Below are 27246 nucleotides of genomic sequence, written 5' to 3'. Positions count from 1 at the left end.
CATGTATATGATATATATATATATATATATATATATATATGGGCATATTTTTTTCCTCTGCCATAGCAGTTACTAAACTAAAATTCAATGTTATGGTCTGTTTAGGATAATCCCCAAATATTTCAGTCCCATTGTTACAGCAGCTTGCTCTAGCTCAAGGCCGGGCTGTGGCTGCTGCAGCAAGTTGTAGCAAACCTGCATGTCTGCAGAGCCTGTGTCATGTTATGGTGCAACAGGCAGGTTCTTATTACTAGATATCTGTGTGTGCTTTGGCTCCTGCTTTTATTTTCCTAAATGAAAATGAACCAGAGTTCCTACAGAAAGAATAAATAGCTGACTCATCTCAGAGCATTGTTCTTTTTACTGGAATACAGTGTGCTGGAAAAATCAATGTGAGAGCTATTGATTTAAGTGGTAATCTGGACAGGGACTGAGCCAGCCAACCAGATAACAGCTCACTATGGTGTGCTTCTTAGTATTATATTACCAAACCTAATGGATGTCAAAGAGGTTTTCCATTTTGCTTTCATAGATATTCCTTCTTCTAACCTGCCACACTAGTGTTTGTTAATTCCATGTTCTTATGTAGCACACAATGTTTGCACAGGTCAGTATCTGAAGACTGCACCAAACTAATCCATCATATTTTCTGTATGTTGTGATTTACACCATGACAGTTTTTTCTAGGTATAGCAGCACTCTTAACTGAGGATTCATCAATTCTATCTCCCTTGTTTATGTCACTTTTTACTTCTGTTACTCAGGCTTTTATGCCTGAACTTCCAGTTCTCTCATGCTTTAAGGTCTCAGTCTTCATGTGCAGAGGTTGGCTTGAACCTCCCTATGAAAAATACCATACAACCAATCAGAGAAATGTTTCTCAATTTGAATAGTCACCAGTTTTACCTGGGGCAATCTTTCCCAGTCAATTCTCATTGTGTAAGGCCTTTTTCTCCTCTTTACTAATCTGCTTCTTGTTCTGTATGACAAAATCAAGAACCCTTTGGTCCTTTTCTTCTGTACCAAAGTAGATGCCCAACTGTTTTAGCACAAATATCCATCCATCTATCCATGCACAAGCAGCATCTTTAGAGATATCTTCACTATTCTGCTCGGTGGGTTAGAGTAGCCCCTGGAAGTCTTGCTGGAACCTCACTCTTTTCCCCTCACAATTGCCAGAGAAGTCTATGGTGGGATGATAAACCCCACAGGTAGAGAGGAACCAAATGAAGGCAGCTTAGACTGCCAAGGCAGAAACAGATTACACTTATCCTAGGTAATTGTGCTTCCTTGATGTCTCATTACCACTTGAAAGTTAAGAGCACATTTGAGTCTCAGAGCTGCAACTGCAGCTTTCCACCCCAAGACATACATTGTGCCTAGGCAGGTTTCCTTTTACCTAGGTAGTCATGTTTTGTTTGGTATCTCAGCTCATCCTTGGAAGGAAATGCAGACAGCGGTGACAGGAAGAAAGGTTTACAAAGACAAATGGAAGACAGCTTGAGCTGTTCCCAAACCTGCATTACTCCCTAGAGTTCCCAAGTCTCCACATTATCTACCAGCTATTGCTATTAATACTGGTGGCTATTTAAGTACTATCAAGGTCTCCCCCTGTGAAGGAAGTGCACATTCCCAAGAGGTTTGAGGATTTCATTAACAGCAAGTCTACTGGTGTGGATGTGCTAGAGGTCAAGGAAATAGGAAACCTTCATTCATCTTAGTTCACTCTGCAAGAGGCTGTTTAGATCAGATCGAGGTCCTACTAATTTCAAGAGGCTTTAAAGAAAGTTCTTTTCACTGTCTGTGTTCACTGGACCACCTTTGTGATGAACAGTTATCAAATCATAATTAAAGTCTTTCCCCACAGAAGTGAAATGTATGTTTGACTGTTTTCCCTCTCAGCCTTTTGGGAAATACATGTTTTAAATTCCCCTCTTAATGTATTTTTCTTTGCATAGAAACAAAGACTTTTTCTTGAGTTAGGCCCCAGTTACAAGATTTGAAATGGGATTAAATCTGATTTGTTATAAATCTAAGGAACATTCAAAGACATCATTTTGGTTTGAGTCATTAAAGCAGCCAGAACTCACTGGCTGTTCCCAAAGTGTTCAGACCCAGGGATTTGATACATGCATAATTCTAGTATTTACAATGATGGCTGATACTAAATGAGTTCTTTCTAGCTTCTGCCATGAATTTCAGATGCTCAGCTTGTTTAGTGCCTGCTTGTTCTTCTCTCCAAAGGAAACAACATGCAGAATAAATGATTAAAATCATGATGTCCCTCCTGAAATATGTCATTTATTAGAAGCAATTAGTACAGTATGTGGCCCTCATCCAAATTTGTAACCCCTTAGGCCAGCTTGGTGATGTGTGATGCATCTTATTACTTTGTGACTGAAGATTAACAACGAACATGGGTAGAGTCTGGAGACATGAAGGATTATTGTTAGTATAGTAAGCACTGAGTTTGGAGCCCATGAGAATCACTGTGGAACAAAAATCTCAGGCTAGATTTACTTCAAGTGGCAGAGGAATGAAGTGTTTAAGTCTTTAGCGGTGACTACAGAAACTTGTATCATTTTATGGGCTGCCTTCTTACATGGCAAACACCAGAAGAGCTTCTGGTGTTAACTAAAGACATCAGTGTAAGAACATGTCTTTATTTTTTGTTTCTGCTTCATACATAGGCTTTATTTTTAGGAAATTAATGTTAGCCACAATATAAGACATCTTACACAGTTTTCTGAACATCAAGGCCAAGCTGGTGCTCAGTCAAACTTTTCTTGTGTGGGTCAGTCACTTTGTCTCAGAGTATTATATTTTCCCAATCTCTCCAATGACGATCCTTTTTCAAAGACCACTCTTCTACACATGAGCCATGAGGCCAGAACAGAAGGAGATGGTTTTCAACTCTCCTTTCAATCCTGAATGTGTAGTTTAAACCTCCTTCCTTTTCCAGTAGGCTAAAGGTCTGTGATAACTGGGCAGGTGGCTGGGGCTACTCCACAAAAGCAGGCACTGTCTGGTAGCTGAAGCAATCCACATGGCTGGGACAAAGTCTTCCTCCAACCCCTTAGCAGAGCTGCCGTGTTCCTGGAGCACCTGTTTTTTAGCCTGGTGGCACCCATTCTTCAATACATTTCTTTTAGGTGGAAGATCTATCTCGATATGTTATTTCTTGGGTCACAGAAGGCTAAGCTCTGACACACTATTTGTGTATGCTACTCTTGTTCATGTGTTGTAGTGTGACAAAGTGCCATCAATGCATTTAGTTTCCTGGGTGGAAGATCCATGACTGCCTGGACCTTCTGTAGCAGTGGGAATAGAAGATTTATGCTGCAGTCCTGTATCATTGTGTCTTTTCCTTTTTCTCTAATCAAGTCAAAAAAAGAAACGTGCAGCTTTGGTTTCAAAACTAGTTGTTCTCATCATTTATATACTGTTCTTACCCCCATCCTAGTCAGATGCATCTCGCTGCAACCACACCACTTGAAGCAGGATGGCCTTGAACAAATTCCCTGGCTATCTTTACAAAGATGCTACCTTCCAGTACCTGGTCTCTCTCCTATCCACTCTACCCTCCTCTCTACTTCCTCAGATTGTACAGTAGGATGATGACTGTAGATGCAATAAAAAAAAAAAAAGCCCTAAATTAATTAGTGAATCACTGAGTTGGTGATGGGGATGCATTAGATTGCTGCCATCTCAAGTTCAGTTGGCTGCCACCATTATGCTACTGCCCAAAACATTGGCAGACACTGCCGTAGTCTGTATTTAATTTCTTACTGTTGGCAACTTTGAATACATTTCTCTTCACACAGCTGGCGGCTCCTGCTTCAAAATGGCTCTGGCCTTGGCTCCAATAAATACTGCAGTGCCTATAGAGAGACCGAGGTGTTCAGTAGAGACTAAGCTTGACATCTGTTCTACAGCAAAGCTGGGATGTTTGTGTTATAACTTGTCATCTGCCACTATTACCTAGAGTGAAAAAGAAAAGGCTGTGCCAAGCACTAATGTCAGTCCCTGAATTACCACGTGTGGTCCAACACAGATCGAAGTCTGGGGGAGTATTTCCACTGACTTTGTTTGGCTCACCGTGAAGTCCACTTATCTGATAGTTCCTTCTAATCTTTGTGCAAAGAATGCTGAACTGGCCCCCTCTGAAGAGTACAGGTTTATTTTTACGATACAAGTTAATCTTAGAAATATCTGTGAAACAGCATTTATGACTTGAAAATAGTGTTATTAAACATTGTTGTATTAAATGTAGAGCAGTGTAAACATCATAGTGTTTCTAAGAAGTAACATAACAGACAACATTAAAAAGGCAACCTTTTAAGAGATAACAACATAAAATATTATAGAAAGAGAATGTGGGAGATATAATACATATTTTAAAATGTAAAGTAGAAAGCCCAGGAAGGGCAGCATGTGTTGTTCTGGTTACTTTGTATCATAAGATGTATTTATAGTGAAATTAAAAAGATTTTGGCAGTGTTGTGTTCCCAGTTGAAACAGCTTTTGAAGAAAAGAGAATATTTTTGTAGGAGAAGATGTAAGGTCCTTATGAAGCCAGTCATTTGAGAAGGCATTAAATTTTATTTCTTGGCTTTAACTGTATGTTCTACACTGCACATTAACAACCAAGCCATGTGGCAGCCACTGACTCCAATGAGTCCTATTGTAATAAATAATAATTGCCCCTTTGTTTCATCTAAAGCATTATAAATCTGGAATTTGATCCCGAGCATGATGGCAAAATGAAGACCTAGATTACATGCTGCTGCTCCTGTTCAGTGTTTGACATCTCCTGGGCTCCTGGACAGGAGGTACAGGATCACGCATTCGGTGGGGGCAAGTGCATTTGTCAGGTCCTCACTCCTCCTTGGCTCTGTGCCACAAATCAGGCCCTCTGAGGAGAGCACACTCCTCCTACAGCATTGCCAGGGGGTCTGGGGATGGGGAAACAGTGGGGGAGCTTGCTCAATTTATATTGGGGTCTTCTGGAGATAGAGACAAATGCAGTGTATAAATACAGAGGTACCTCTCCAAGTAGTATATTTCTAAAAAGCCTCCATAGTATGTGGGCTGCTGTCTCATTTAATTTACCCTTAAAAGAAAGTCCTTCCCTACACTTGTATCTAACTGCATATTTCTACAGTTCCTCTTTATCTATTAATGTCTCCTCTCCATGTAGTCAGATTTCACTTGTAAAAATCCCCCACCCCCTAAAGGCAACGCTGTCGAAAGACAGAATGACAAGGTACAGAAAAGCTCAAGGTTAATAGTGAATTTGTGTAACATGAATGGCCCCACCGTGCATTGAGCAGTGGCATTAGCCTGACACAGCAAAATCATCCCACGACCTTCCATCTAAGATTCCATCAGCTGTGCTGGTCCTTGTGAGCATGTGTAAGTAGGCACAGGCTCACAGCCTGTCAGCAGAGCTTCTACCACTTGCACTCACTCCTCCTGGGATAAGGGCTGTGAGGTTTGAAAATGCAATGATTTCCACGAGAGTGGCTCCTGGCCACAAGCTACTCTTCCAGGTACAGTAGGTCACTGTCAGCTATTTTGCTTCCTACCATCAGGTATCACTCTGACCCAAGTCAATGTCCAAGTAGTAGCTTAGCTTTGTGATAGCTCTGTCTCTGAAAAACATGGTTCTTATTTCTGGGGTTAGGCTAAGAGAAACCATAAGAAACCATGCTCCTGATTCTTACGGACCATCTGTGTTGGGTTTCTTGTGGTGGGGATGTTGTCTGGTTTTTTTAAGTATTTGATTATTTTTCCTTTTGAAGTGGAGGCCTATTAGTCTGAATTTATTGAAAAACAAAAATTTTCTACAGAGAGCCATGTGGTTCTGTTCCCCTCCATAATTTCTCCCTTTCTTCACCCCCTGGGATGCGACATTGCCCAGTTTAGCAAGAACACAGAGTTCCCAAAACCATCCACCAGAGCTCTGGCATGGAGACAAGAACATGAGCAGCCTGAAGATTTCAACCACATCCTTTCAGACTCGCAGCTAGGACTGAACACTCTCATGAATTATGTGTGTGACTGTGACCAGAAAAACACAGGAAATACTGCAGCTAGCATATGGATCTGAAAAGGGATTAATTTTCCTGTGAGCTGCACAGGCCAGGAGAATGTTGTTTAAAAGCTCTCATCTGGTGTAGCTGCTAATTTTTCTTGAAACAGAGAGAGGATACTTCAGTTTTTTCAGTGCTCCCCCAGCCTGTGAACCAGTGTTATTTCATGGGTCTTTTATAGCCAGAAGAGATGATCAGCAGGCTCTGAGAAATCTACAAAGTATTTTTAGCAATACAATTAAAGAAATTGAGGGTTTTAGTGACCGCTCAGAAGGAAAACACACACCTAAAATGCTTGCTGTGATTCTCCCAGCTCAGGGTACACCATTACTGTGTATGTTGGCACACAGCAAGAAGTACATATACACACATGTCTGGTAAACCCTGGAAACGGTGCAGGGCTATTCCCTGCCACGGCATCTCTCCAGGTGACAGGGACACAGGACACACCAGGGTTGCTCCTGTCCCTGGAGAGCAGCTGGTAATGTATAGAAAACCCGAAGGCATCTAGCCAGCCTAGCTGGGACTGTGTCCAGTTCGAGACGTTAGTCTCAAGGAAGAAGAGGCCAGTTCAAGCGAGAGCAGGGAAAGCTGGCGGGAGAGGAACACGCTGCAGAGGGACTGTGGCGGTGGGCGGCGGGGCACGTGGCTGCACGTATCCATCCCAGCATGAGTACCCACGGGCCAGCCATCACCTCCAAAGGCAAAGGGAGGCACCAGGCTCTTTTTCTTTCAGCAATGAGGAGATATTGTGTAAATTCAGCTTTCGATCTCCTTGCAATCCACAAGAAAACGGTGCTGTTAAAAATAAGTCAGTGGTATTTTTGGCATGCAGGCTCCCCCTGGTGACTCCTCGGTGCAGCTCCACTCTTGGATGGCAAGAACGGTTATAAGTGGAATTACATTAAATCTGAGTAATTTCGACGCAAAATATACCAGCGGTGTTCCCCAAATCCCGTGAGTGGTTAGAGCCTGACTTTCCTTCCAACTAACTTTTAGCGAGATGGAAAGTAAGAAGTGTTAAAACTTATTTTTCAAGAATCTGTAACTGTGATCTGAATGTGTCTAAACCTTTAGAGAAGAATCTACTGGTTTTATACTTTGTCTATATTTTCCACAATGAAATTGAGTAAACTGATATTCTGGCTGTGCTTTCCAGAAAAATTGAGAGCAATAATTGTTTTCAGGCTCTGACAGTTCTGAGTGCCAGATAGTGTGTTTCTGTAGTGTAATTACATTCTGGTTGTACTGGATGCTGGCTCTGGGGTATTTTGATGCCTTAGGCAAACCAGAAGAGGTAGGTTTCTTACAAACTCAAGTCACTCACACAATAAAGAGCCACAAAAGATTTTGCCATAATGTTTTGCTGCCCATAGCAACTACAAAGTGAGATCAGTTGTATCTATTGCAATGTTTGTGGTGACTGCATTTTACGTTGAATTATGGGTTTCTTAACATTGGTTTCTAATTTGCAAGCAATCAAAATAGTTAAACATAAGAATTTGGTGGGGTTTCAGTTGTCTATTAGCTGAACATTTTAAAATTAAAATATTTCAAATTTAAAATATTACTAAAGATGTCAAACTAAACCTTTCACTGTTCTCTTTTCTTTTCTCCTCTCCCAAAAGATCAGAGACATTGTCTAAGCTAGGACTTCGATTTTACTGAATTTGTGTACCAGAGAAACACTCTGGTTGTGCATAAGCATTGCGTACTAAATTGTTTCACATTTGTTTTAAGGGTGTGAATATCTCTATGACTGTGCAAAACACCATAAATTGCTGCATTGTGGTTTGTCTCCCTTGACTCAAGGGATTTGTACCCTTCCTCTGTTGAAATTGTTCCTTGCAGCAAAACAATGCTGTTCTCTATCTCTATCTCCCGTTGAAGTCTCTGTGATTGGACAGTTTGGAGAATTGTTCTCCACCAACAAGGTGTTTCTGATTCGATGTTGTGTGGAAAAGAGTCACTGCTTTCTCATCCCCCTTCCCACTTGCTCGCTGACCAGGGTGTGTGTTTGATCACAGTTCGTTCCCTGGTTAGGACTAACCAGGATATCTGCTTCCTCCCCTTCCTGCTGATAGCTGCATTGGGATTTAACAGGTCACCAACCCTCTTTTAAGGGTTAAAGGCATCAGCCTGCATTTGGGTGGGCTCTCCAACAGGATCCCCAGCAAGTGAGTAAACAGCACCTGCCCATTTGTTCCTGCTTTGCTGCTGTTTGCTGCTGGTTTGCTGACGAGGCAGCCCAGCTCCATGGGGCCAAGCTCCCCATGCCCCTGGTGCCACCAGCACCCTGCCTGGCTGGTGGACAAAGCCACCTGGTTGTCCAGGCTGGTCTCCCATCTCAGTTTCAGGTTGCTGAGGACCCCACCTAAGTCTCTGAAAGTTGCTGTGTACTGCAGGACCTCATGGTGTTTATTCTCCAGCTATGACATCAAATCTCAGCCCCCACAAGCAGGTGCACAAACCTCCTGGGAGATGTGCTGACCCTGCTCCTTCAGAGCAGGCTGGTGTATCTGAGAAGATTCCAGCAAATGAAAATATTTGCATAGTCTCAGACTAGGTCAAAATGATGAGATCATGCAGGGTATATTGGTTACTCAGTCTGAAGAGCTGTAATTGGACAAAAGGTTAAAATCAAGGCTTCTGAGCATATCTAAAACCTACAAACCTCTTATATGAGAGAAAGGAACTAGACATGCTTTTCTTGTCCTAAGAGTTTATTTTTTAGAATAACAAGGTAAGCAGTCAAGTTGCGAAGTGGTCGTCAGTGTAAGATCTCACAGCTACACTTGCCCAAGAGTTTTCTTCTCTCTTGAGGCCAGCTGGCTCCACACAGCCCACATCCACACCTCAAACCCTTTTATGCTCCCAAGTCATGGGAGTCATCCAAAGCACCCAGTGAAAATGATCACTAGCTGGTTCCTACACCAGACTGGGAGCTTTGTGGGTGAGAGCTAATTGGCACAGACAAATCTGGGGACCTGGGCTAATGGTTTCTCAGGGCAGCCAGAGGAGATCAATGCACAGAGCTCTTTAGTGTGTTTTTAGCTGTAGCCTATAAGACCTGGGTTCTCAGGGGCCAGCATGCATTTGGTAGTTGGGAGTATGGATTCTTTGGAAAATCCTATGTTGAACACTGGAAACAGTATTGAAAATTAGGAAATCTATCTGCCAGAGATGCAATTTTATATATAAATACAGTCATGTCTTATGAAACAGTAATGATAGGCACTTTTTTTTTTTTTTTGCAACTTTTTACCATGCCAGTGGTAAAACAGTGGAACAAGTTCCCTAGAAAACTTATGGAATCTCCACCATCGGAGATACTCAAAATCTGACTGAATACAGTCCTAGGCAACCTGCTCCAGCCCACCCTGTGTTGACTAGACAATCCCTGGCAGTACCTTCCCGCCACAGCAATTCTGTGACTCAATAGCAGTTTTACTTGTAAACCTTTCACAAAACAGTATATGACAACACAATGAAAACATCATCCCACAGTTGCCTATATCTGAATTCCACCTTTTAGTCCAATAGGTGACATATTTTATGGAAGGACATTCCCTGCTTCTGGAAGAGGGCTCTCTACATGTCAGTTTGTCTGGATGATACTGTGTCTTAGGAAAATGTCTCAGAAGCAAGAATTAAGACTAGAGTAGGCCGTAGGCCTCTAATAAGTTAGCTCTTAAAATGACAAAAACCTCTCCGGCACCAAGGGAAAACAGAAGGGAGACTGCGTCTGATCTTCCAGAAATACTCCTGGGGAGTTAAGCTAGCTCGATTCATAGCTCATACCATAGGCTCTGCTTTGGTTAGCATGAAATGCCTGCTGCAGAGGGAGAGGGGAAGGATTAAAGGCATTTCCACCTTCAGTGTTCTGAAATGGATCCCAGCTGCTTGAGATGATCTCAGCAGCTCACAGGCACTGAGGTGGTGAAAACTAAAGAGGCTCATTCTTTCTGACAGATTCCTGCATGGATGTAAGGACTACAGCTACAGTATCTGTAACATGAAGAAAATAGTACTTGACTGCTATTCATATGCCATCCATGAAGCAACTGCAATGGGGATAATTTAATGTAAACACCAACCTATCAATCACTTGTTTAATCATTGCAATGTTTTTGTAATTTTGAAGCTATTTATAAAATACTTGAAATAAAAGAAGAACTCTTTTCAACGTTTACAACATTACTGATGTCAGGTTATGCTGATGCAAAAATCCTGTCTTTGTCATCACAAGAAGGATCACAATGAAGATTATAATTAAAACTCAGTAGGGGATTCATCAGCAAATTAATAGAGAAGCTTATAGACTTCTGACAAAAACAAAACAGATTGGATTAATTAAAAGTGAGAGCCACACAGCACATGGAAATATAGCAGAGAAACACTGCCTTGGAATGCTGGGTGACCAGCGAAGATTTTGCTTCTGTCTTCTTTTTGAAAACTTGCTGCAAAGCTTTTCATCCTCACTCTAAAAATATCAGGCTGCACAGTGTATTCAGCAAGAAACTGAAATCGGCCATTAACAAATTTTGCTCTGTATCTGCCCCAGACCACAGAAAGAAATAATAGCCACAAAAAGAATAACAAAAATAGAAAATATGGATCCAGAATATAAACTGAAAAGAATGCTGGGGATGCCATGCCAGGCCTGGAGATGAAATATAAGAAGCTATGAAAAAGCAAAAGCTTCTAAGTCATTACACACAGGACTTCATTCACCCCATCACATACTCAGGCTTCTGCTTCTCAGTATTACAGCGGCCCCTTCTCCATCAAGTATTCTCTCCCCTAAGGATGTGGCAGTAAGTTTTTTCTCAAGTGTTTAGGGTTCTTGACCTCAAAAATCCCCATTTCAGCCAAAATATAAAAAAGTAGAGCCACAGTGCAGTTGTCCAGGAAAAAGCAAGCAGCTGGATAGTGCTGTCAACTAATGCTGAAGTCAGATAAGAATGCCTAAAGAAAACTGAAACACAGCTTCTTGGAAATGGCTCATGGGGAGATGAAAATGTTTTGTAAAGCATTTTTTTCAGTAAGGTTTTGAATGAAAAAAGCTTAATTTCAATTGTGCTTTGAATATGTAAAAAAAATCAAATTCATTTTCCTATAGCGTGTCTAGATATTTGTGTTTAACAAACTAAGCAAAACTGCATGGTTTGGTATTGCTAATATTAATTGTTTTGGTGGGGATTTTTTCCTTTTATTTTTTTCATAAAGGGAATTGTGAAATTTCAAGGTTTTTTTCTAATTGTGAATAAACAAAAATTGTACAGCTCCACGGAAGTGCAAATATTCAGCTATCAAAGTCTGCTACTGTCATTTTTATAAGTGCTCTGGCATGAATGCATCCTGCTTAAACCAAGTCAAGCATGGAGTTACTCTGGGTTTGTTATAGATCGCCTAGTGAAAAATCAGGTCTCTCTGCTGACCAGGTAAGGAATCACTGGCAAGTACATTTGACATTAAAACACTTAAAGGTGGGTAGACATCTATGCTTAGCTACAAGCCCAGGCTGCCCTTGAACATCCCATGGGGACAGTTCTTATGTTGTCACAGCATTTAGCAAAAAACAAGGGAAAAAAAGACCTAGGAAGCAGAGGTAAAACAAGGATAGCTTTGACCTTGTTACATTTTTACGGTATTTGTCATTATTACAGCAAGGAGAAGAATCACATTTTTTTGTACTTAAAACCAAAAAGAAACCTCTCCAATGTTTATAATTCTGTATTGAGCAAAAACCTTTTCCAGGCAGCATGGCCAAAACTGGTGAGATTGTGGTGGCACTGACCCCATGTAAGTAAGGATGAGCATTTCCAATAACGTATTCTAAGGGGCCATAATTAAAATCTTGGTGAAATTTGATCCCAGACTGTCTACATCTGACTTGTGACTGGATCTAAATGTAACTGTTGGTCCTTGCATGATAATCCAGTGACAGCTCTCCAATCTGGACAGGATCTTAACTGTCTCATTTCTCCTCAAAACTGCTGTGGTATTTAATATTGCCCCTATTCTTTGTATACTACTTTTAAGCTTATCTTTTATAGTTAACAGAATTCCATACATATTTAGGACATAAAAACATTACTTCCTACACAAGTTAGCTAAGTTTTGCAGAGAAACTTTCTAAGCAAACTTTACCTGCCCGAAGGGGCACAACCTGCAGTGGTATTGCAGTGCAAGGGCTTGCTGAGCAGTACAAACAGTACAGAGTCCAATTAACACAATTGAAGTCTACATCTATAAATGTCCCTGGCATTAAAAAACCCATGTCTTACCATCCAGAGACCCAACCAAACACAAAGTTAGGGTGTTTCACATTTTTCACAGAGGGAATGGATCTATTTTCCTTTAGTTATGTACATTTGGTTTTGTCATTTTTTTTTTTTAAAAGGAACCTACAAAATTATTTTCTCAGGAAAAAATTTCCAGGGGCTGGACTGGAGTGTAAAAAGGTAGGTATTATTGTTATCAGTGATTCTGCCATACATTGAGAGGTTATTTTGCTGTATAAGGTTTCATTCCCTGCTTTACTAATTGGAGCTTATATCATATATTTCTTTTGATTTGGGAGAAAATCACTGTAAGTAAATCACAAGTAAATCACAAATTATGTTTTGTTCCTACTGCTCAGAATTTTGCAGGTAAGCAGCATTTTCATTTTTCACTTCTCTTCTGGTGGGTGTGCTGCCAGAACAGCAGTGTGCAGTGGGCCTGCTTCACTCTGGGCCAGCTGTCACAGCCCTTCTCAGCATCTGAGGCACTACCAGCACCACACACTGCCTTCATTGCAGGTTTTTGAGCAGGTTCATCTCCCCCTACCATAGACAGAGCTTTGCCAGGCAATGTATTTTTTAACCCTAATGAAAATTGCCATTTGAATGGAAGGCATTTCATTTGAAGATAAAACATATGGTGCAAAGAAAAAGTCGTGCTACTATTCTGTCAAGTGCAACCATAAGTACCTCACGTCCCTACTAGGTGCAAGTCTCAGCCAACCTAAGATCCAAAAAGCTCAGTCTCCTTCAGTTCAGGTTCTCTAATAAAGCATTTTCCCCAAGAATTAATTGCTGAAATCAAGTCCCTTAAAAATGCTTAGACATTTGCTTTGAAGACTGGTTTGCACAGCCTCAACTGGAGTTTGGGACAAGAATACATTTCTGATTTGTATCAAAAAAGATGAAGTCTTGAATAAATGTGCTGTAGTAAGAGAAATGGCCAGGAGACCAGGTCAGAGATTTCCCATTAAAAACTGGGGAAGTACAAATAAATTTAAAAAAAAAAAAAAGCTAAAATATTCTTGGTTGCCACTATTGTCAGGAACAGATTAGAGAAAATGAAACGCTATGGCACTCAATTCCCTCTCTCACACATAAATTACCATTTAATATATTGACATATTGGGAGCAGAACTCTTTTTTTTTAATCCTCTGCAAAAGGAATAGTAGCTGTGAACAAAGCATTTGTTCCTACAAGAGGAGGACCCCTTTTGTAAACACACCCTGATTTCAAGGCTTGGAAAGGATCACTTTTTTTATATAATTGAATCTCTGGCATAAAGCACAGCCTTCATCCATATTTTAGGTTGAATGATGGCATATATTTTAGAATGCAGAAGTTAAGACTTCTCATGAAAGTTCAGATTTTTCTAATTATTCTTAACTTTTCCCATATTTACTTACAACAGGTAGAAAAATAACGTGGTTTTATTTAGTACACAGCAGTCTGTATAACTAAAATTTGTCTTTTTCCCTACCTCTAAACAGACTTACCTGCTGTAGCTAAATATTGAGGATCATTTCATATGGCATCAGCTTTCCTAAGTCTTTGCTGATGTGATTTTTTAGCTTTAAAACCTTTTCCCGCTTTTAGCCTCCTGGCTTATTTTAAGATAGTCAGCCTACAAAGTGTCTCCAACTGGATACATAAACTATCCTGTAGAAGCATGTGGAGAATCATGACAGAAGTGGCCTAGGAAAATGTAAGATGATTTAACTTAAAGAAGCTACACTTAGAAAATGCTACTCATAAACTTTTAAGGCCAGTGAGTTCTAACGCATACTTTGTGACAGTAACAGAGCTTTTGGCTTCTCTTATTATGATTCAGGTTTGAAAATGTGGCCTTTTACTGATGGAATTACCAGGAATCCTTTGACATAAGGGAACAATTCTGTCAGTCTTGTGATTTTGACCTACTCTTAAGCAGACAGCTGCCTGACTGAAAGTGGTGCTGTTGTTAAAATTGAGGGCTTAGCAATTCCAGCAAATAAACACATTGCCCAGTAAAATTTGCCTTCCAGACAGCTGCCTTCTCAGAGGAGATTCTGACCATCTAGCAAGCTTCCCAGGACCTGCCAAAGCACAGCACCTTTGAAGGTCTGCCTGTGCTGGTTGAGTTCAAGCACACTTATCAACAGCTCTAAGCCTATCTCTGAGCTATGAAAAATTGGGATGAAAACATGTCAGCTAAAAAACTGTAAACCTCTCCTGATTCAGCCTCCAGCTGCCAGTGAGACCGGAGCCATGCAGGAGGAGAGCCTTGCAGTACTGTCCAGGTTCATTACCGATGTGGAAATCATCTCTGCACGTTTTTCTGATCAAGTTGTTGAGGTAGTTGACAAAGAGCCATCCTCCACAGAATCAGCTAAGAAATATTTTCTGGCTTTCCAAAGGGTAATTAATGTTGGGCTGAGATTGATATAGGCTGAAACACCCGCTTGGCTGCCTGACTGCAGGAGCTTCTGCTCTTCATTTGAACTCTGAAGACTGGCTGATTTCTGCAGTCTGAGGGCTAGCTGGGAAGGAAGGAAGGAAGGAAGCAGAACAAGATGTTTACATACTAGCAGAGGTTGCCTGGGGCGACAAAAGCCTCTCTGTTTACTCTTTTGGCTACTGTAAGTGGGAGATGCAGTCCCTTCAGCAACAGCAAAGCTGACCCTTCTCTCTGGTGCATGTTCTGGCCAGCCTGTGGAGGACCAACAAAAGCCTTTCTGTGCTCAAGAAGCTCCTTCACGCTACTCTTATGGAGCCAGTGCTGCTTCAAGCCACTTCCAAGAGGGAAAAATGGAGTGGAAAGTGCTGTCTGAGAGAACAAAATGGAAAGTAGCCAGACATGTACAACATGAGTTTTGCTGCTCTCATACAGTCTTCATTGTGGTAGTTTAACAGTGAGTCTTTTGACTGAGAGAAAGTAGCATGAGCCTCAACATTTGTCATTTAAAAGGCTCACCATGACAACTGAGTCTTGTATGACTGGAGCTAAGAGAAGAGTTAGTAGCAACCAGCAGACATTTAGAAAATTAGTCAGTCCTTGTTGCTGGGTTTCCAAATGAACATTCACAAACATCTATGGGGCCATGGTGACCTGCTGAATGTGCTGATGATCTGGTCTGCTCAGATCAGGTATGTGACCTACATAAACCTATCGTATTTGCCAGTGCTTCAGATCATTTTTTTTAATTTAGTCATGCACATTAGAGAGAAAAAAAGTAGACGAAATTGTAAGGCTGAATCATATCTTGGTCTCATAATCATAACACACAGGAGAATTTTTTTCTCCCTCTCAGCCTGAGCTTAGGTATAAAATAATGTAACACACACGGGGTTTTTTTTCTGATTTATAGATTGCTAAAATGTCAGCATAGCTTGAACTGCCACACTGGTGCTCTACATTCTTTTTATTCTAAACATTGGAGATCCACCATGTCCGCTGGCCTTTGAAGACTCTATTAGCTGTAAATGACAGTGACAGCCTGACTTTGCTTTTTCTTGGATAATCTAGGCAGGAGTTTGAGAATATCTAGCACACCTATTGTCTGTGTCACTTTGTTTATCTCATATCTCAAACTTTAAAGCCACATACAACCGTAATTTATAGTATTTTACATGCATTCATTGTAAGTAAGCAGTAGCTGCGTTTTTTTTCTTTATAACTGGAACTTATAATCAGTTGCAAAAGCTAACTTTTCTTCCTTTAAAAATAGTAAGAGAAAATCTCATTAACTTCTGGAGGAGCGGGATCAAGCCCTGTTTAATAAAAAATGACCTGATTATGTTCAGACCTGTTGCCCACAGGAGAAAGGGTGACTCCTGAATGTTGGTTATCAAACTTCAAGTGATTAGTTTTACTCCTCCATAATACTTTTGTTAACAAAAGCTGATAGACATGATTACCATTCAGAGTCCTTTGAGACAGTTCCACAGTGCAGTATTTTTTCAATTTTTCTCAGCAAAGAACAACCCAAATTTTGGAAAACTTCCAAAGGCCGTGTCAAGCAGACTTTTCACAGTTGCCAACATCTGTAAAGCAAAATTTTCCACATCTATTTACTTTTATTTGGTCTTCTCTCCTTCATGTTTTTTCTGTTCACTCACTCACATATATAGAAATTGTCAAGGTCTGGATCTGTGTGTTTTATTCCTGTCATGTCACAGAAAAGTTTTTGGTGCTTTGAACTGCGGGTAGCTCAGAGACCACCCAAGAGAGGGCTGTCTTGAGACACACCAGGGCTGCTCCCTTTAGAGAGGCTGAGATGCTGCTCTTGTTGCCAGGTCTGCTTGGAAGCAGAACTAGCCTCCTGCCACAGGTCATGTGCTGTGATTATTGAACTTGAGCATCAGCAGATGAAATAATAGCTGCCAGTTGTCAGACTGAAGCCATTCTTCTAGGTGGGAATGAAGAAACACAAGGAAAGGTACGTAAAATGCATCTTCTGTTTACAAACATCAGCCATTGTCCAGCTCAGTTCATACTCAGTAATCCTCCACTGATCAGTGTATGCCACAGTTCTTTTCATATCATATTGATGTTAATGAAGCATCCAGGAACCCACATCAGGGATTAGGTCTGTGCCACATAAGCCTTATTCAAACATTTAACAGGAGCTGATTGTTGCACCAGGGAAATCCCAGCTAGGGTACAGCAATCAAACCCAGGAACGAATAGAGAGTGTTAGGGAGGAATGCAGCAGTCTCTCTTAGCATTCTGGCAACAAAAATGTTCTTAGGTTGTTTCTGAAATTCCACAACTGAGGAATTAAAGAGGATTTGGAAGTGGTCATGGAGGCTGGTAGTTGTACTTCTTCAGAACTGCAGGAGAAAGAAAGAAAATACTAATTTAAAAGTCTAGCAATTTGAGCAGCCAAAAACTGTATAATTTCCTGATTTGAGTGTGGATGATGCTCATAATATGTGAAGAAACTTAATTTTCCTTGAAAGCATAAATTGCCACTGTTAGTCTGAAATATCTTGGAATGAATCAATGAAGGGAACTCCAGGGGGAAAGGAGTGTTTGGAGCAAAGGTATGTTTATAAAGCTTAGAGAAGGAGATGTGGTAGTAGTGAAGACCCTGGGATAAGGAGAGTTTCAATGACTGGATAAATGGTAAAGACCATGTTGGACACGTTAAGAAAGAAAAATGCACAAGACTTAGATGACAGTTGGATATGGGGACCTAGAGAAGATTGGAAATCAGAAATTTGTAAGCCTTAATCTCATGAAAAAATGATGGTGTTGTTGATAGTAAATGAACATTTTGGACAGGACTGAAAATTGAGAGCTTGATTTTGACCACTTTGAGATAACGTCTTAGACTTCCACAAGCTTGCATCAAAAATGTAGTCTAGAGTTTTAATTTGGACAGAAGTAACAAACTCTATCTGTCAGAATCTTTATGCAGGTGTTTAGTATTTTTGTGTCTGAGAAGTACATGGTTGAAAACTGGGAGTACTTTTAAGAGTAGAAAAAAACCTGCAGCCTCTGCCATCTGTCCTCAGAGGCTGGAGAGAGGGAAGAATGACTCTCAGAGGATGGCAAGGGGAAAGATATTACAACAGTGGAAGAAGAACAAGGGCAAAGAAGCATTAGAGGCAAAGACATCAACAAATTGGAAAGGATGAAGACAGAGACCACTAGACACTTTTGCCAGAAAGCTTTCAGAGTGGCTCCAAGGGTAACTTGATCAAAGGAAGTGGATGATGGGGGAGGGGAGAGGTGATAAGGTGGAAGCAGTGAGCATCGTTTTTGGTGAGCTGAATAGTGGAGGAAGAAGACTTGTACAGCATCTGGGGAGGCAAGTAGGGTTGAGAATAGGGTTAATGGTTTTTAAGCATTACTAACAAAAGCTTAAGCACTGAATTATAACTTGTACGCAAGGAGAGCTTATCTAAATGACTTAATTAAGTAAAAATGGATTAAAGGTTTCAGGAACTGATTGTACAGATGAAGGAGATAGATATCGGGTCATTTATGCAAAGAGGAAACAAGAGAAAGCTCAAAATAGGTTTTTGGGAAACTGCAGCATTTTTCTTACTTGTCTCCTGTCCTGCTCTAGGATGGAATATGTGTCCTTCTGTATTTCAGCTGTTTAAAACAAAAAAAATATATAGTAGGATTTAATTTTTTTCCAGCCAAACAACTGATTTTTTAATCAAGAAAGTCAAAATGCCTAGGATGTGTGTGTGCAGGGGGTAAGTTTTGAGTTTTTCCATGACCAGTGATGACAGCTGTGTTTCTGTTACCTGCTCCAAATGGGGCAGAGGGAAGACAAGACATGTACTTCTTACATTTAAGTAAATTTGGCAGTGTAGTTGGCATGTACCTGACAATGAACATTTGAAGATGACTAAACTTGCTTTTTCTAAACTTTTATGAAACAGAAAATGCTGAGAATGGAGGCTGATTATGCTGTATTCTGTTAAATTAAAGAAAGTCACAGAGTGGAAAATTGTTTAATAATTCCTCATCTTCTGTCAAAGGAGGTTTCTGCCAGGCAGCTCTTCCTGTGGGCTCTGATGGTCCTCAGCTTCTGCCAGAGGTGGCAAGAGCAGGAAGGATTTCATGCTTTTCACAGAGTGGTGCTCCCAAATCTGAGGCTGAGCTGTGCCTGTCTGAGCTGCACTGCAGCACCCATTTCAGGGACAGTCTTGGGGCTGTCCTGCTGGCAATGATCAGCAGAAGGGAGCACATTCCCTTGCATGGAACACTGGATGCTTCTGGAAGCATCTGGCAAAACATCTTGTGAAGTGTTGAGAGTCTGTGTTGCTTCTATTGTGCAGATGCCTAGCTGAGCAAGAAGGGGATTTCTTTAGAGACAGAGTGCATAGGCTTTGGTTTTATTACTACAGTATATTTCTTTAATCTGTTACATCTGCAGGCAATGAGCATATTTTTTTAACTACAGTGGTAGTCAGCATTCTCAGGCACCACATACAGGTAGCGAGTGACTGAGACATTGACCTGCCCCTGAAACCCCAGAGGGAAGATGAGCCATTTCAGCAGCAGGCAAGGACTCACTCCAGAGGACAGCCAGCTCCTATGCCTCCATCTCAGGAAATTACATGTTTTCTGTTACATTTCTATGCTCTGGGTCATGACTTGGGTGTGACTTCCATGTGAGATTTTGTCTCACAGGTGTATCTGTCACATGCAAGAGGTGCTCCGTGTTCACTGATTTTGGAAATACACTAGCACTTAATCTGGTGCAACCCCTTAATGCCATTATTTTCATCCCCTGTGTTTGGGAAAAATGTATTGCTCCTATACATGTATATATAGATCAAAATGGACTACATAACCTAATTATGAGTTTAGATGTTTTCCAAAATCAGTACAGAAATACTGATTTAATCTTGTCCCACGGTTTTAAGGAGTGAAGAGAAACATTGTTCCTGAAAACACTCTGACAGGTGCAATTAGACACTTCATCTCTTTTCCAGAGAAAGGAGACATTTTACGCTTCCAGATGGGTCAAAATGTAGCCTTCAATCACACAGTTAATGTTAAGACACTATTATAAACTGTAAAATGAATTTACAGAGTTTTGATTTCATAAAACCATATAGTTATTTAGGTTGCAAGAAACCTTGGGAAAGTCCAAAGTTCAACCTGTAGCATAAAGCAGAATCAGCACCAAATTTAACCAGGTTGTTCAAGGCTTTGTCTAGTTCAGTACTGAAAAGCTCCTTGGAGACAAACCTCACATTTTCACTGGGAAACCACACCAGTGCTTAAGTACACTCATTGAAATAATTTATTCCTTATATCCAGTCAGAATATACTCTCTTCCAATTCATGAACAGACATATCCCTCTTCTAGGTAACTTTCCTTGGTACAGGCAGGCTGCTGTTTGGTTTTGTTTGGTTTGGGGTTTTTTTTGAGGTTTTTAGAGGTTTGTTTGTTTGTTTTGTTGGTTTTTTTAAGTCAAGAATTCTTTTCAGTTGGGAAAAAATTATGAGACATATCAGAGAAGTCAAAATGTATTTGACTGATAAATGCAAAACAAAATGTACTGCTAAAAAGCACAGTCTTTTTTCTTGTTTAGTTGTGTGAATATATGATGTTTCTTTTGATATTCTCATTTTTGCTGAAGGCATGAGAGCATAATCCATTTAGCATTGGCATAAAATAGACATTTTTATTTGACTGTTATCCTCTTTGGCCAGGTTTGTTTGCATGATAATTTCAAAGTGATTCGAGTCCTGAAATGCTGAAAATCAGCCTGTTTTGTATGTGGCTCAGCTTTCCCTTTCTCTGCTTCCTGAAAATCTGGAAATGTGTTTTTGATAGAGACAGGATCAGCTCCAAATCATAAAACTAAATACCCTTCAAACTTCAGGGAATTCAAGCTGCCAACCAGACTTCAATCCTGAGTTTAGTAAATGTCAACACTCTTCCTTGGGCAGTGAAGTGGGGTGAAGGAAGAAGTGTTAAATAGGATGGAGAGCTGCTTTAATTACTTGAGTATTTTTTAGTTCTTTTTACTTAATTCAGGAACACTTGGTTATTTCATATCCTGTGACACTACTTAGCCTTCTAATCTGGTGCTTTGGTTAGATGGAGAGAAGCAAAAAGACAGCTGATGATGAAACAGCATGGATGTTATTACGTGACTACAAAAATGCCAGAAAGTTGTCCCATTTACACTCATAATTTGTAAGTATCTAGAAATATAGAAATATGATTTGAGGCAGTGACTTCATCTAAAAAGAATTACCAGTTCAAATCATATTAGTGCATGGCTTCTGAACATGGCTTGGAATTATGGGTTTACTTATCAGCATTAATTGGATTAAATTACCTGCTCTGAAATATAAGCCCTTTGAGGAAAAACAATGCTTTTCCAGCTGGCTTTAGAAATGTTCAGACAGGCTTTGTTTTAAAGCAGCATAAAGGTGAGTTTGAACACACTGAGTGTACGAAATGGTTGCCAGGGTGTGGTTAGAAGGGGCAGCGTTTGGTCTGGAAGGGGCTTTTTGCTGTCAGACTTCCCAGGTGAAGAACAGAGCCCCAGCCGGGCTGTGACACTGTGGAGCAGTGACTGGGCCAGGTGCAGAGGAGGTGGCTGGGACCCTGTGAGCCCCATCCACAAGCAAGGGAGAGCAGGGCAGGGCATCCATCCAGTGAGAGAAACAAAGCAGCATGAGGACAGCACAGGCACAGCACTTCAGGAAAGTGAGGGTGCCCACAAATTCAGTTACCCATTGCCTAGAATAAGGGACACCGAGGAGACAAAGTGACTCCATGGATCAACGTTTGCAGTCCTCCCTATTTGCAATTACATGGAACCAGTAACTTGACATTTCTAACTTGGATGTGCTTTTACATACAAACAATATCTTCTAAATATCCCCCACATACCCCAGCAAATATTCTCTTTGTTTTGCTTTTTTGCTATGAGTAAAATCTTAAAATCTGTATTTGACGCTCATCTTTATTACTGTGCTTCATCAGTGACCACCAGACTGCAATGTGATGTGGCTAGATACACCTTTAATCCAAGAGTATGATTGCTATAATTTAACTAAGTATTTTTATTTCCCCAAACAATTTTTTGCACTGTAAAAGTTTGATGCATTGTGCATGAAATGTGTCTTTTCAGGACAGCCACCAGCACTTTCTGCCATGCATGTTCGTATGTTACTGACAGGAATTTCTTTACCTGTTGATTCACGCTAACTTGTTTCATTGGGTAGTTGAGCACCTTATTTCGTAATGCCATACTTAGGATCAGTTCATTCTGACAACCTGATGTTGTCAGAACATCTTGAGGCATATATATAAAGACATTGAGCCATGCACTTATCGGTCGGAGCAGGAAGCCCTGTGAGTCTTTACTTCCAAGTGACACTGTGGCATTAAATAACTGGCAGAGCTGAAGGCAGGATGCAGAATGGAGGTTAGGAAAAATCATAAAATAAGATTGATAGCTACTTGCTATGAGAAAGTCAATGGGCAATGCTCACTGATGTAATTTCCCTCCATTTACTACAATTTCCGTATTTAATATTGCAATTAAACCATATAACCAAAAGTCTTCACTTCTACAAAAAATACCATTCCATGAAGCTTCATCATACTAACTGTATATCACATGCCTTCTTTTCTGTCCCTAACTTTCCCTTTCTCATCTTTGAAAATTATGCACTCTGGATCCTAGCAATTCCTATCTGAAATACTGAAGGGTAGCTGACACAAGGGTGCTGTGAATTGTGCAAGAAATGGCTCTGTTAGTGCAGAGTAAACAACAGGAGACAAATTTGCCTTACAAACACAATATAATTTGGAAACAAATGTCCATTAACCTATAGTTAGGTGAAATCATATTTAAAGTGTTTGCATTACTAAAGGGTGTTGCTAAAGAGAGGGTGCTAAGAGCTCGGTGGTAGCTGAGCACCAAAGTGCTTACTTGGAAATGGTTTGATTATTGCAGGGCACACTTATAAGAACTTTGGCTTGGGAGTGTTAATGTATTTGCTTGTTTTACATCTGAACAACAGTTTCCCAGGGAACCATGTACTGTCAGTTGTGTGGAGAAAAAAGTGAGAGGAACCCAGAGTCTGTTAGAAGTGGAGCTGGCTGTTGTATGACCCCTTGTAAGACACCATATTCAGCTGCTTGTAACTTTGTTGAACTGGAATAACTTATGTTGAAGTCTTTTTCAAGTGATAGAAATGGAAAAAATCTATCCCATACTTTGGAGTGGTGTGGACATAAACAGTGAAACGTAGGAACCTTCAGGTTAAATGGCAGTGGCTCCCTGACTCTCAGACAAACACCATCATCAATTCCTCTTACCCATAATTAGAGGTAATCTCGATCTTGCCCTGTATCCCGTAAGGGTGCACACCTTTTTGAAAACTGCCCCTACAAGTGCTATAATTCATAGGGTGCACAGTGGGGTGTTTGATTATCTAGCAGTTGCTGTCTAAAGCAGCTAGGATGTAATTCTCCTTGTCACAGAGAGGAAGTGATACAAAAGGGAAGCCTTTTTTATGACAATTAGAAGTGGTGACAAGAACAATGTATGATCTTCAATGAAACCAAACTTTTTTTATGTTACAACAGTAATGACACCAAAAAAACCTAATTCAGGCTTATGTTTTGTTGAAATCATGTGTTTGATTAACAGTTATGTTCCTACTTTGTTTTTCAAAAACTAGGGGCTCAGAAGTTATTCTTGTGCATTTGTTCTTTAAATCTTTTGAAACGAACAACCCTTCATCTCCAATCTGTCATCTCTGTCATCGTTTTAGCTTGATGTTGCCTCCTTTTCCTGCTCAAATTCTTCTATCACAACAAGGCAGAGCTGAGAAGATGGGATTTGGCCCATTCATTGAGACTTGCTTGCTTGTACTGAACATGAGACATGGAAAATTACTTTGTAGTTTGATTAATTTTCATAGAGTTTACTTCACTTGTTGGCTGAAACCAGTCAGCAGTAGGTAATTCATAACTTTCCTCAAACCCTTTCACCCAGCCCCACGTGGTACTTGGAGGTCAGAAAAACACATTCCCTATGTAAGAAATGATCCAATCCTGTCATGGCTTTGGTGCCAGCAGTGTCCTCTCTGTCAGGTGCAATGCTCTCTTTGCACCAGGACAGCTGGTGGTGGGCAGGCCGTGGGAAGGCACACTGGAGAACACCTCTGATGCACACGGGAAGTTGGGATCATGCATGGCATCATATGTGAGCAATGACCTTCCTCAGATCAGTCTCACAAAGAGGCTCCAGATGAAATCTGGTAGAATAATTTCCATGCATACAGTCTGAGCCTTGAAAACTTTTCACTTGCTTGAAGTGGGCAACACTAATCTGATCAAAGGTTTCAAAGGAAAAAAGAGAAGCAAATACTGTTTTGAACCTATATTCAAGGAAGAGAATATTTCTGTTACAAATACACCATAGCATTATTTGAACTAAGAAATTTGTGTAAAGGGGAGTCAGTATGGGCATTTAACTTGCCATTATTTTGGTTTTCTCTTTCTTTCTTCCTTGACAAAACAAAACAAAAAAAACCCAAAAAACCAAAAAACACAACTTTAATTGTGACTTTTATATTTTCAGGGATTAAGCATCTGAAGAGCCAGAGTGATTCAGTGTTTCCAGAAGAAGAAGAGGGAGTTGGCGAAAGGGAAGAGGAGTGGGACCATTAACCAGGGCAGAGCTGTCCCGAGCCCCATCACAGAGAGTAACTGAACTGTGGGGCCGTGCGTGTGCCAGACCCTCCACCGCCTGCTCCATGTGCCTCTGGGGCTCCCTGGGAAGTGCCCTCAAATGGGCTTCACAGACACCTGCAAATGTGTCCTGTGACCCCCTATACCTGAAGATAAAACAGTTATTTTAAAGTCATTTTTCTTTCATTTTCTATGACTTAGAAACGTAATCTGCAAATGTGTTAGCTACCTGACATCAGTACTGCCAGAGCTTAACTACTGTGTGTGAGCTGTACTCTAAGGCTTGTTGTAAATAAAACTGATTTAAAATGTGCAAAATAAATAATACGTTAATTTCGACAAGACTGTCTATTGTACAGAGGGTTTGTCTAGCGCACAGAGAAATATTCATATAAAATGATCCTTTCAGTTAAGGGCAGTTTTTACCAATGTTGGTAGAGTTACTTGCAGTAATGTGGATAGAAAGAAGGTAACAAAGTAATTAGAGGTGACTCTTTGTCTGTAGAAGGATGCAAAGACACTCTTCTCTGTGTTCCCTGGATGCTTAAAGTGCTTTTCTTGCTTTTGGTCTGAGGCTGCCTAGTCACAGCAACCAAAATGACTTCTCTTTATGCGAGATCATTGTTATCTGGAGGTATTAGAAAAGGTTTCACTTTGGGAGTCAGAGGTAACACAGGCATGTGGGAGCTGTAAGAAAGATTCCATGCACCAGCTGAGCCATGGGAAATGCCGATATCCACCTTCATCACCTGCAGCAAGTACAGTTACAGCCTTCTCTGCCTGCATTTGTCACAATTTCAGTCAGTAAGTGACAGCATATCAAGCTGCAGAAATTTAACTTTTATCTGAGCCCTAGGTTTATGGTTGAAGTCTGTCATGGTTCATACCAACCTTTTCATTTGTTAGACTGTGCAAACTCTATGGCATAAAATGAAATAAGGTGGAGAAGGAAAAACATGTTTTGTCAAAGTGACACCTAACAGATTATTTCCATTTTTTATCAATGGCAAATTTTTTAATGAATTCACTGTCATTTTGTATTAACTGTTTGCCTTTGATACAAAGTTTTACCCTCAGTTTAACTTTCCCCTGCTTTAAGTTTCTTTTAAGGGGTTGAGCTAGCAAAAAAAAAAAAAAAAGAGATGACTTATATGAAACACAGAGCCTTTTGTCTGTCTTGCACGGTGATTTCACTTTTAATTCGAGGTCTTCCACAAAGACTTGCTGAGAACAGGATCTGTCAACAAGTGTTCTTTTATATTTGAGAGCCATTTTTTTCTCTCTGTATCTGTCCTCTTTGGTTCCATTTTCAGTAGAAACATTGCAAGCAGGATCCATGACTCCAGCTCAGCAAGGGTATGCAAGAAGGACTAAAAGAAGGACTCTTCAGTTATACAGAAGCAGCTATGGGACTTAGAGGACTGAGAGCTTTTTATGTCACAAACAACAAAAAGATGGAAATGACCCTTCAGAAACTGTTTGAATGGCCCCAAGTTAGGACTGTAATGGCAGCAAGAAGAGCTGGGCTCCAGTCCCAGCTTTGCCATGGCTTCGCTTTTGTTCAGCACCAGGCTCTTCACATAATTGCTCACGGCCACAGTACTCCCAAGTTGTGAATCAGTCATTGGTGTTTAACCTCACACCCTCCCTCTGTGTTGCTAGCTAATAAAGCACTTTGGATATTAATGGCTTTTTGCTGGTTATTAGTACCCACAGGCTCCAGATGAGAACTCTCTAGGACTATGGGCAAATGAAAACATGTACATGATTTATAACAGCTGATACCAGGAAAAGGTATTGAACACTTTGGAATCTCAGCATTTCAAAGGCAACACACAAAACACCTGATAAGAGCTTGGAGAATTCATCACTGAACACCCTGTTTCAGGATGACTGTTGGACCTGAGTATGATTACACTTTAAAAATAATAGGGAAAAAACCCCAACCAGATTTAGTTTGAACTGGATCTAAGTGTTTCCAGAATTATAACTACAGTAATGCGAGGACAACAATTCTATTTTGCAGAATTTGTGATCTGGATGAATCATCATAGTCCAGTAAGAGTGTCAGATAGCCATGCCAATATTTAGATACATCTCTAAATCCAGATCTTATCATCTCCCCATGTCTAATAATTCCACCTTTGTTTTATCATGTTAAAAGCCCATTTCTTTCTCTATTTACACAAATTTATGCAAGATGCATATCTGAGTATAGGAACTCATTTCTGGCAAAGGGTAGGACTTGTTGCAGAGATTTTATTATGGATCCACCCTGACATCATTTGCTGGTAGGACCTCATCTGAACAACGAAGTCAAGATGTTCATATTTTTTATACATCCGCCATTTGTAGCTTAAAACAGAAATTCTGTTTGTCTAATCTTTCACGTGTGAGGCATACAGAAAGTGGAGTTATAGTATCTATAAAATAACAGAGCCCAGAAAAAAAGTGCTTGTCATGAAGCAGAGCTGAAATACTGCAGTGTATTGACAGTGAGCCTTGTGGCAGAAATGTTTGGGTGTGTGGATATCAGAGAGGAAGGTCAGGAAAAGCAGTCTGTTTACTAAACCAGGTCTTTGCCGGGTTTTGGTGCAGCTGCTGACATTTAAGAACAACAGCCTTAGGTAGAGAGCCTCCCGTATGCTTTGGCATGTAACTGAGAGCTCTGTTTGTCTCACAGC

General features: G+C 40.5%; 1 protein-coding gene across 1 annotated transcript in view; it reads left to right on the top strand.

The window, feature by feature from the left end:
• PPP1R1C (protein phosphatase 1 regulatory inhibitor subunit 1C) overlaps positions 1-26213 on the top strand; it is a 56168-nt gene extending 29955 nt beyond the window's left edge. The window contains 1 exon segment of the mRNA XM_017834098.1: positions 24453-26213. Coding sequence (XP_017689587.1) covers positions 24453-24541 — 89 coding nt within the window. The 3' untranslated portion in view covers positions 24542-26213.
• The last annotated feature ends 1033 nt before the right edge of the window (positions 26214-27246 follow it).

This window comes from Lepidothrix coronata, unplaced genomic scaffold (assembly GCF_001604755.1).
Source record: "Lepidothrix coronata isolate B3197 unplaced genomic scaffold, Lepidothrix_coronata-1.0 Scaffold7, whole genome shotgun sequence".
In the NCBI taxonomy this organism is placed as follows: Eukaryota; Metazoa; Chordata; class Aves; order Passeriformes; family Pipridae; genus Lepidothrix; species Lepidothrix coronata.
Note: the sequence above shows the minus strand (reverse complement) of the source record. Positions and strands in the feature narration are given on the sequence as shown.